Source organism: Cataglyphis hispanica, chromosome 1, assembly GCF_021464435.1.
Source record: "Cataglyphis hispanica isolate Lineage 1 chromosome 1, ULB_Chis1_1.0, whole genome shotgun sequence".
Lineage (NCBI taxonomy): Eukaryota > Metazoa > Arthropoda > Insecta > Hymenoptera > Formicidae > Cataglyphis > Cataglyphis hispanica.
The window spans coordinates 11,942,625-11,954,763 of NC_065954.1; the positions used below are offsets into that span (position 1 = coordinate 11,942,625).

The 12,139-nt window shown below is 32.8% G+C and overlaps 2 protein-coding genes across 5 annotated transcripts in view; one reads left to right on the forward strand and one right to left on the reverse strand.

Annotated features, from left to right (window-relative positions):
• The window catches only part of LOC126852907 (E3 ubiquitin-protein ligase Rnf220-like), a 149,535-nt gene that overhangs the window by 86,527 nt on the left and 50,869 nt on the right, over window positions 1–12,139 (reverse strand). The window lies entirely within an intron of this gene.
• On the forward strand, window positions 3,422–7,806 carry LOC126853456 (UTP--glucose-1-phosphate uridylyltransferase-like). Its single transcript, XM_050599279.1, has 10 exons — window positions 3,422–3,583; window positions 5,033–5,260; window positions 5,595–5,765; window positions 5,938–6,143; window positions 6,224–6,299; window positions 6,377–6,523; window positions 6,697–6,835; window positions 6,903–7,037; window positions 7,168–7,334; window positions 7,443–7,806. The coding sequence occupies exons 1-10, from the start codon at window positions 3,506–3,508 to the stop codon at window positions 7,653–7,655; spliced, it is 1,560 nt and encodes a 519-aa protein (XP_050455236.1). The 5' UTR covers window positions 3,422–3,505; the 3' UTR covers window positions 7,656–7,806.

Consider the following 12,139-nt stretch of genomic DNA (forward strand, 5'->3'; position numbering starts at 1 on the left):
AGAGAAAAAAAGATGTGCCATCGCCAATGAGTGACAGATAGAAAAATGCGAGCCGTGCAAAAATGACAGGAGGATACATTAATATTTCATGTTTATTCGTATTAGCCGCTTTCATGAAGATTAACTGCATTCGTATTTTATGTGCGCAAAGATACAATAATGTGCGATCTTTCTGGCGCGCATGCAGCCGAGCGAGATATCCGTTATATATTGGAAAAAAATATTATGACAATTTAGAGCGCCATGACAACGATGTTTTTTTTTCGCTCCAACCCCGGATTTTTTCGGTGATTTAATGTATTTCACACTTTGCAACAGCGAGGTTTAGACATTCTACATGCCAATTCTGCTGATTATTATTTCGCGTATTTCATCGAATATCGCACATGAATATCCTGAATATTCTCTACGAATTCACTATTACAGTTTATCGCTATAATGCAACTATAATATTACAAACAAATCTAATCTAACGGAGAATATTATAAGAATATTTTGTCTGTGTAGATAGATGTTTAATAATTAAAAATAACATTTTATAATGATGGTTAAAATTTTCATATTTAATTTAATCTGTTAATGTTATGTAATTTTGAAATGGTGACAAAACGCACGAGACTCATTATTACCACTTAATAAATTTTTTAAAAATTTTAATCAACTAATTATAAATAAATTACAATGGAACAAGTCTCCTTCTTTAAATACAAATACCCACTTATCACAATGCAATATAAACATATAATAATTTTTTCACAAAGATTAAAAAAAGAAAAATCAATAGAAAAAGAGATCCCTTCCGATAGATTTCGTTTTCAAACACAAAAAAGAGAAAAAAGAAAGATAATTCAACGTGCGATGAATAAAATTATATAATCGGATAACAATCGGACCAATCTTACAATCCATCTCAAAGGAATTCCATTTCCGCAGACTTGCGCGCGATTGCAGCCCGCTCGCTCGGGGCGCGTTCGTCGCAATCGCATTAAAAAACCCACCGTTAAATGGCGAACGACGTAACATTGTTACAAGGTTTTCCATACGGTGGCGGAATATCGAAATCGCGTTTCGGCGCGATGCGGCCGGCGATTGATACGCGCGGCGAGTAAAGTAAAAAAAAAAAAAATCACCCAACACCCACACAATAAAGCTAAAGAGAGAAAGAGACAAAAGGAGAAATAGAAGGAGAGAAAGGGACAAGAATCTGAAAGGGACGACGAAAGCGGCACGTACAGGCATATCCGCGCACGCAACTCGCATCGGTCCATAACCGTTTCGGAATAACGTTGTCAATTGAAATATCCGTCCGAACAACCGCCGCGGCTGTAATTTAACCCCGCGCTGGATTATATTTCGACGAAAGCTTTTGCCGAAAGTATCGAGTGCGAGCGTGAACGGGCCCGTCATACCTGCCCTCCGGCTAGGTGCGAATTTCAAATGTCGAAAATCTGATACATGCGGGCGCGCATCATCGCGGATAATATCGAGACCGTTGACGGCGACGGTGACTGTCGGAAGAGTCATGTGTGATTCGGTGCACGCCGCATCAAAGCGGAAAATTCAAGCTGGGAGCCAAATACGAGTGACATTTGGCGGAGGGGGGGAGAGATCGTGCGATCGCTGATATTTATTGCGCGCGAAAACGCGCAATAATGATGAGCGACTATGGAATAGACATTGTAAGAATCAGATAATGTATAGATATGGCAGTTTAATTTGCATTAAAGAGAAACGCATTCTTATGATGAGAATAATTAAACATTTCATTATAGAAGATATTACAAATACATTCAGAAATTTATATAGAAATATTAAAAAAGGGAGTAATCAGAATGCTAGAAGAAAATAAAAATTTTAGGAAAAATTATAATGACTAGAGTTGTAAAATTATTTAACGGATATACATTTTACAATGCTAAGATATATTATTCGTTTATAAACTAATGCTGTGAAATATAATACCTCTTTATTACTGCGATGTTTTGTAGTAAAAGAGATTTAGTTGTACCAAGATATAATTCAAAATGGCATATTCTATTAATAAATCTTTTCAGGTTTTATTATGCATTATTGGTTTACTTTTTTTACGCATATTTTCTGTCTTCCTTGCTTCCGTTATTCTTTCGAACATTTTTTTTATTTTATTTCATTTGTTGAGAATTGATACGACTAATAGAAGACAAATGATAGCATTCTATTGAAGACTATTTATTTATTTATTTATTTGTATTTTTTTTTCCTTTGAACGAAATCATTCTCTTTACTGTTCGGTGTCGATATATGTGCGAATTTGTTGAGGCTAGATGCATTTTAACTTTACGTTTATAATAGTGACTATGATATGCAGCTAAAAATATTTCCACGGACACTATTGTATTTAATCTCTAAAAACTTACCTTTTCAAAAAAAATAAAAGAAAACACGTTTACTTGGCAAGTGGCCGTATCTCTTGATCGCCGATATTATTAGATAATATTATTAGATAATATTTAATATTATAGATATATTTTAATTTTATTATATAATACATTATTATATAATACACACACACACACACACATATATTAAATTTTAATAAATTATACATATTCCAGAGAGGCGTGTCAAATACGCTGTTGTACTTTTGATCGAGATTCGATAAAAATATTTGTATTAGAGTTTATTTCAAATATGATGGCAATTAAAAATGAAATTCAATTTTAATATACACATGTATAGTGTGATTGATAGTATTTTTTCATACATACTGATATTTGACATGCTGACTGATGCCTGATAACTCGATGCTCATCTTTAGTATCGAAAAAACATCATATGACCAAAAATTAAATCAATACATGGCACATGTTGGTTTCATAAACGTTTCTTAAATGTATCTAATGATATAATGTGAGGAACGAATTGATATATTTGGTTTTAATCCCGTTAAGTACATCTTGCGACGCTTATTATGGAACATCGTATGTCAATATGAAAAGATATTTATTCGACAGAGATCTTTCGCGTAATCGATATCACACATGCTTCTCAAAAGAAATATATGTTTCTATTATACCAAAGTTAACTTACTTGCAGATACTCCATTAATGGGATCTTGTTGCCATTTAAGTGAAACGCACGGCCGACGTTTGACAAATGCGACATCGTACCGCGTGAGATGCATTTGTACATTCAACATTAATGAATAATTCATCATTTAAATGTATAAAAATTTACGAGCAATAAAAATTAATGAATAAATTAAAGCAAGAAACAGTTTGCGTAATTCATTTTTTTGTGAATCTATTGATATTGGCTTTGTCGAACGATAAAACGTTACGTCAGCGATATTAATGTGATATTAATGTGTTTAGAAAAAATTGCCACTTTTAATCCAAATCGCGAAGGTATATTATTTCAGAAGTCCCGCGAAATTTACTTGTGGGCTAACGTATTTATAGTAATGCGCTTCGAGTGAAGTGCAATCTTTCGAATTATCTCGCTCGACGAAATCTCATGCGATACGATGTTGCAATCGCCAAGCATCGACTCTACGTTTCGCTTAAGTGCCGACAAGATCCCATTCATGGAGCATCTGCTGCAAGTAAGTTAACTTTGATATAATATGAACATATATTTCTTTTGAGTAGCATGTGCGATATCGATTGTGCGGAAGATCCCTGTCGAATAAATATCCTTCAAAACCTATTGTAAACAGACGCAGGATTTCTCGCAAAGAATCGAATGGACATTGCATTCAATTCGCTTAATCTTCGAGAAATAGTCAGTATCGATCGCGATCGCGTATATAATATTTGTTCATTGAGAAAACCTCGATTATTGTTTCCGCAATACGAGATATAAATCCTCGCGCTGACACGTGTTAACGTTAATCAGAAGTGTTTGTCAATTTATCAAGGAGAAAAGAAACGTATTCAAGGAGAATTGTCATTGTTAGAGTTTCACAGAGGATGTCATTATTTGTACATAAAGATCCGTATAAAACGCAAACGGACAAAAGTCTTTTGATTTTATCTTTCTTTTTTTTTGCATAGAAGTGAAAATTAAGATAGGATTTTAATTCTAGCGAAATCACACATGAACGGAGCAAATGTCTGTTTGTATTTTGTAACATTCTGTTTTCGCTTTATGTAGATGTTTATTTTCATATATATATATATATATATATATATATATATATATATATGTATACAGAGAAAATATGTATCTCATTATTCTATACCTGTATAAATATTATGAAAAAGATTATCGAAAATACTTTATAAATACTAACTAAATACTTTACGAGATATTTTATTTTTTTTTATATCAAAATATGTCAGATTAAGATATAAATAAATCAAAAAATATTCAATGAAAAAATACTTTATTATAGTCTTTTGAAAAACTCTCGGGAGGAAAGGAAAATAGAATAGAATTTCTAAAGATGATTAAACTCGGATTTGTGTTCAAGTGAAATAAATAAGATCATGATTAGGATTTAATCTATTATTCACTGAAAGATATTAACTTGTACATAGCCGTGATATATGCATAATAATGCTGCGGAGATATCAGATATTAAACGTTAATTATCGAATATATATTCTTTTAGTAAAAAAAAAGCCTAATGTATCGAAAAATATTTATTTTGCTAATCAGGATGAAATAACGTTTTATCGTAACTAATTTATTCGTAACTGCATTGTCATGCTAATTATCACTTTTAGACTTGCATTATATTTGTCCTTGTATATACGACGACTCATGTCGGCATTAATTTTGTTTTGTCTAAACGCTCTATTACCTAACAGGTAATAAAGCGCTTAGACAAAATAAAATTAACATTTCGCACCGATATAGACTCCGATCATCTCTATAATTTATTTTTCTTTATTTTGTAACTATTTTTTTTACGATTGCTGCGTTTTTTAAAAGTCACCATGCGTACGCTTTTGCATTCGTTCGACGATCGATTTACTGAAACGGAGGGAGAGGATTTCATAAGGAGAATAGGTAAAACAATCTTAGTCTACTTTCGTTAATTCCGTAGGTTCGCAATCACCAAGAAAACTCTCAGGCGTTTCACGAGTGTACGAAGAAAGATGCACGGATCGAACTGCAACGCGAACTCGAGAAGCTGCTGGCAACCGCTCGCGAAGACAAGAAGGAGCTAATGGGCCGGCAATTCGCTGGATTCAAGCATCTGTTCGAGCGATTCCTGCAGAAGGAGGGCCCGTCTTTAGAATGGGATCACATTCAAAAACTGCCCGAAGATGCGGTAAGAATTACGTAAAAAAATCATTTTAGAAAAAGTATCTAGCTTTTCTTTTCTTCTCGAAGAAATTTAAATGGTATTCGATTATCTGCGATTAGTTGGTTTGCTCTTAGTCCGTTTTAATTAATAAATTCTATTATTTATTTTAGTGAATTAAAAACGAATAAGAATTGTAAGACAAGAAAAAAGAAAACTTATTTATATCATATTATTGAAAGATACCGTCTTAAATTATTTTCTAAGAAACGCTAATTATTTGTGTTTTTTAAACTTATTTTAATAATTTTTTATTAACAATTAATAAATTAAATTGAATCGAAATGGTGTGTTTTTACAGGTGAAAGATTATAATTCTTTACCAACACCGGAAGATAACGAAATAAAGGCATTACTGAACAAATTGGTTGTGGTTAAATTAAACGGTCTCGGAACGAGCATGGGACCGAAAGCTGTCATCGCTGTGCGAAATGGACTGACCTTTTTGGATCTTACCGTTCAACAAATCGACGTATTTTAATAATAAATTATCGCTATTTATTTGTAATATATATATATATATATATATATATATATATATATATATATATATATATGCAATCACGTTACATTCATTATCTCTCTCTTTTTCTCTTTATCATAGTTATATAATTATAATAATTAATAACAATCTCTTTTATCAGCACCTGAATAAAAAGTACAACGCTAACGTGCCACTTATATTGATGAATTCGTTTAACACGGATGACGATATGCAACGCATAATTAAGAAATACGAGGGAATGGATATAGATATTTATACTTTTAATCAGAGTTGTTATCCGCGTATAAATAGAGACTCTCTACTTCCGATAGCTAAGCATTGTCAAGTCGAGGAGGATATAGAATCGTAAGATGATTTTTATGTAAAGACATTATTAATATCATTTAATGATATCACGCATTAAATGATGTATAATCTGTCAACAGTTGGTATCCGCCTGGTCACGGAGATTTTTATGAGAGTTTTCAGAATTCTGGTTTACTTAAAAAGTTTATTCGAGAGGTATGAGATTTTGTTTTTTTAGTGCTCATTAATAACAATGATAATCCACTAACAGGAGAAACTCTGATCTTTTTCAGGGTCGTGAATATTGTTTTATCTCAAATATAGATAATCTTGGTGCTACAGTGGATATTAAAATCTTGAAATCGTTGTTAAGTGAAGTATCAGAATCCAGTCTTGAATTTATTATGGAAGTAACCGATAAGACACAAGCAGATGTTAAAGTACGTTACAATTTTTCTAATTTTCATTAAAATTATTTGGAACTCTTTGGAAATAGTGATAATTATAATTGTATGCTTTATTATATATATATATATATATATATATATATATATATATATATATTATTATTATATTATATATTATATATATATATATATATATATGCATATAGGGTGGTACGCTTATAAAATATGAAGACAAACTTTATCTTCTTGAAATAGCTCAAGTTCCTAAGGATCATATTGATGATTTCGAATCTGTCAAAACATTTAAATATTTCAATACCAATAATCTCTGGATTAAACTCAGTGGTATGTATTTTTTGGTTTAATACTGATACAATAAATGTTAGATCTAATTAACGAACTATTTCTTTAGCCATTGAGAGAGTACTTGAAAAAAAAATGCTGAATATGGAGATAATAAAGAACGAAATTTTCGCGAATGGTCTAAATACAATACAACTTGAAACATCTGTGGGAGCAGCTATAAAATCATTTGAAGGAAGTATTGGTAAGTTTGAAAACGATACTGTAAACCACAAATTATCTTCCATAATTTATTTAGAAACTACCACTTTTAAATATCGATCTCATTAGCAAACAATCCATGTTTAAAATTAAAACTGTATTTAATATTGCAGGTATTAATGTGCCACGCAGTAGATTTCTGCCAGTGAAAAAGACCTCTGATCTGATGCTTGTTATGAGTAATCTGTATATTTTACATAATGGATCTCTCGTAATAAATCCTGAAAGGATGTTCCCCACAGCACCTCTCATCAAGTTGGAAGATAATCATTTTTCAAAAGTTAGTATAAACTTAGTTCCTATTTTAATCTTTGTTAATTTATGGATTTTTTAAATTTTATTATAATAATAGTAGATAATATTATTAATTATTTTTTTTAACCAACAGGTGAAAGAATTTTTGACTAGATTTCCGACAATACCGGATCTCCTTGAATTGGATCACTTGACAGTGTCGGGCGATGTTACCTTTCGAAAAGGGGTGACGCTGAAAGGCACGGTTATTATAATCGCTAATCATGGAGAACGTATAGTTCTATCTTCTGGAACAGTTTTAAAAAATAAGATTGTACTGGGTAATCTACGCATGTTGGATTACTAAATTGCATCGCAGCATCACAGACAGCATAATATCTTGTTATCTTGCAGAATTTATATAAAGATGCAAATTTATTTAAAAGAATAATATATCTGTATGTTTTTAGCTATCATATATTTTAAATAAAAGATTTTCTCGTTTTGTCTTAAGCCTATACGTAAATGTTGTTTCTATTTACGTATGGAGACACTCTAGAAATAGAATAGTGAGTTAACCCATTCTGTTCCCCTCGAAAAAACTAAAACTTATTTTCGGTGATTTGGGGAAACGGAGAATAATGGTACAAGATGTTCGAAGAATGTGAAGACGGTTTCGTCTATTACCGTCGTCGTAAAAATAATTGATTGAAATAGTTTACGATAATTTATTTTGCTTACTCCGATTTCAGAGAACCTGGGAACTTTTAGTTAAAATGATAAAAAACTGAATTTATCCTCTAAGATAATTTGGCCAGCAATGATATTGTAACATAAAACTCGAAACGAGCCAATGCGATATCTTCGCGTTTGACATTATTCGCATCGTCGCTGGTTCCATATTCTTCTGGTGGACCTTTCGGTCGCTTTTCTGGTGTTACGAGCGCATCTCGTAAAACCTTGCGAGAACAAGAAAAAGTGGAAAGAGGCTCGAGAACTCTCGCGAGATGTATCATGAGGGTGTCGCGAGAGTTGTTGGTTGCATCCTATCGAGGATGAGATCGCGAAGGAGTTTGCATAGCGATGTACAATACGACGAGAATCGGGGGGGAATAGAGAATGGATAGAGAAGGGGCGAACAGAGGTTGGATGGATGCTTCCTGTAAAAGCGAGAAACGAGCCGACAAATACAAATTTCTCTTCGTCTTTTTCCGGCAGTCGGGTTACGGGGTGTTAAGCCGCGCCTTTACGCGGCGCATTTTAAACCTCTTTGCATATCCTCGCTTCTCACGAAGGGCGCGATAAAGAGCGACTTCTCGATTATTCACGCAAAAATATAATCTTTGGATTTTGTATTTTCAATCATTAAATAAAAATGTGCGGTAAAAAGGTAAAATTAATACTAAATATAAATATCCCTTATAATAATTCATATATGTTGGTTGAATATACTTATTGCATGTGTAACATAAATTTTAAATATTTTTTATCATCGCAAAATAAATGTAGGACAAAAAAAATAGAGAGTCGAATTACTCCAGTTTATTTCAGAAAAAAATTAAACAGATTTTAATTTTATATACTACACATTATGAAAAAAAAATTAAATATAACATTCTCAGTTTTTCGGAAAGCGAAGAAAACGAAATAAATTATCATAAAAAATTAAATATAAATATAATTAAATATAACTTATAATTTGTCAATTTTACCTAAAATATTAATTTGTGTATAAGAATAGTTATTGTCAGAATGTCTATTTGATACAAATAATGTTGATACAAATGATTTTTTTCTTTTTGATAGTATAAAAAAAAGGAAATAAATTATAAAGAAACGCGAAAAAAATCTCCATATAAACCACTGAAATTGGGAAACCTTTCTCTCGAAAAAAAGTAACGCAAATATTTTTCGAACCAACGCCGACCGATCGCATTGTAATCCAGATATTACAAGAACGTCATATATTCATTTTTATATTTGGCTGCAGAGTGGGAAGCCGCGCGCGTGTGCACGCGCTCTCGCACACGCGCCTCACGAGCTCGTTGTTCGCCGAACAAAATGTAAAATTCGGTCGCGGAACACGTGCTGCCTTTTTCCGCCTCGTGACGCGCGCGATATGACGTACCTAGCCTCACTGAGAGGATTATTTCTCCATGAAAAACTGATAGGCGCCGTATTAATCGTATACACTCTGTACGCACAGCTATTACGTAACGACTCGCTCTCTCGCAAGCTCTAAAAGATACGAGAGTATACTGGTTGCTGCTGAAATTACGAAATCGCCGACGCGTTAACGCCAACTCTTAAATCTCGCATTTTTTTAATTAAAAATAATAACAGTGTAGGCGAAGAATCAGACGTTAAGGGAAAAACGATATATATGATTGTAACACTTTAATTATTAATTTTATTATTATTATTTTACATTTTTTCTCAAAAAAAGTGTTTATTCCATTTTTATATTTCAATGTATATTACATTTTCATGTTTTAGTTCAGATTTAAAGTTTAATGGTTAAAATCGAAAAAACTCACAATTTTTTAACGTAAAATTCTTTGCAACATTAAGAGAAAGCATTTTATTATGATTCATTAATGCATCGCTTAATTAATGAATCATATGCATAATATAATAGTATTATAGTATTATAACATAATTTTAGAATAATATAAAAATAAAGTAATATTGAAATATCAATAAAGTAAGTCAATATAATAAGTAACATAAGTAAAATATTTTACTTTTTATTTATTATTACTCAAATTTTCAGCATTGCCATTAACATGTATTGTTAAATTTCAGTGGAACTCCTTATTCTAAAAATTCCTGCTATTGTGCATATATCTAATATATTATACTATAAACATTAATAATTTATAAAAAAAAATCCTTGGCTCTCTGAAAATGATAAAATTGAAAAAATAATCGAATATTACGCGAGAAGAAATTTCGAACGCAACAAACGTTTATTATGAATGAATGAAATTTATTTCCATCATTACTATAGAGGAATCTCGCTAATAATTCCCGTTTTACATTCTCACCGTTAATATTTTATTTTAATAGGCGCGGAATGGAAAAATGGATGGCTCAAACATTAAACTCGTACGATATTCAACATCACTATTGGTTATTACATCGAACGCAATTACAACATTATATTATTAATTATCACGTTAAATGTACCGTCTATGCAATCATTATTGTTTCTGCTTCTCGCAATGTCGAATGTTTATCGCGTTACCGGATGAATTCGTTTCCGTCGACAATTTTCACGTATGTTAAAGAAAATGCACAAAGCATTCAGAATTAAAAATGTAGAAAAAATGTTTAGAATTATTTCATTTAAAATTATATTTTTACTGCTTCATTAATCAATTCATAAATTGAATTTACACTTTAATTATATTATAAGGCAAATTTTAGTTTGATCACTAAAAAATTATACGTTGTCAATATTTGTGATTTATCATTGCATCGAAAAATGCAAATTAAAAATATAATAAAGTAAGCAATTTTACAAATCTCTTGCAATGATTACAAGACCATTGCTGATATTATCTTAAAAATTCATATGGTATTGCTAGCATTCTGCTTAGCAAGCGTTGGCGTTGATTCAAGAGAGTCAGTTGCGTCCTGAATGCTTCAATACTAAAATCGACATTCGGGGTAAACTGCCAGGGAACGGCGCGTTATCATCAGGTGTTACCTGGCCGGCCATTAGCGACAAATTGACAGGCAAACACGGAATTGATTTTAGCACCGCAAAACTCGGTTTCCGCGGTGTCTCGCCACTCACACTTAACCGTTCGCCGTTCGTTCGATTTCCGCGAGCTTTCGGGGAGAGAGAACCACGACGTAATAAATCGATGTAAACGTCGACAGGGCTGAAGAGAAGACAAGTCTAGCGATTGAAAATCATCGAGACAATTCAGCTGCACAAATTAGAAACGCGAGAGAGAAAGAAAAAAATTTTTTTTTTTTGCATTCTCTAGAAACTTTCCTTGAATAAGTAAAAATACAAAAAAAAAAAAATAAAAATCTAATTTAATTGTAACATAATTAAAAATTAACACAAAAATAATAATAATATAACAATCTTAATAAATTATAATATATAGTTTTGTTTGTGTGTTAGATTTTTAATACACAATTTTTTCTTTTACAAATATTATCCCCCTTGTTCTGTAAACTTTTAATAATCAGAATAAGTCGCGACAAAATACGCTCTCAACACGACCTCCCGTTGCAACCCTCCGTCTGTCTTATCCCCTTCTGCCGAGAAGGAAGATCACAAAAATCGCGAAATTTACGCAGGTTGCGTTCTTTCGGAAGCAGACAAGACACAATGGCCGGATGATTTACGCGGATATAAATACACCGATTGCGCGATGCCTTCCTATTTTCCTTTCTTTTTTTTTCTCTCCGAGCCGGCCGAGCGCCGCGGATATCCCGCGCCGACGGTCACAAAGAAGCAGGGTGGTCCCCGCGGGAAGACGCAATATCACCCCGTTATGACAGCCTCGTATTTTAGTAAGGTGCCGCTTCGGGGGTGAAGAGTAGCGCACGTCCCATTGGTTACCCCGACGTATCGTGTAACGCGGCCTTTCTTTCTCTCTCTCTTTTTGCTCTCTTCCTCTTTCTCTCTCTCTCTCTCTCTCTCTCTCTCTCTCTCTTTCACTCTTTCCGCCGGCACGGTACACACATCAATCACCGGCATTTTAATATCGGGTGGCGCACAATACCGCCGCCGCCGCCACGGTATTCCAGCAAGCTCTGTCGAGAGAGTTCGACCACCCGCGCCCGCCGTTCTCCGGTTTTTATGGTGAAATTCTTCTAATTCGTCAG

Excerpts from the sequence above, each read along its gene's own strand:
- LOC126853456 (XM_050599279.1), top strand. The coding sequence starts at position 3,506 with ATGTTGCAATCGCCAAGCATCGACTCTACGTTTCGCTTAAGTGCCGAC. Across the intron at positions 5,261-5,594 it reads AAAAACTGCCCGAAGATGCG|GTGAAAGATTATAATTCTTT; the intron begins GTAAGAATTACG and ends GTGTTTTTACAG. Across the intron at positions 6,524-6,696 it reads AGACACAAGCAGATGTTAAA|GGTGGTACGCTTATAAAATA; the intron begins GTACGTTACAAT and ends ATATGCATATAG.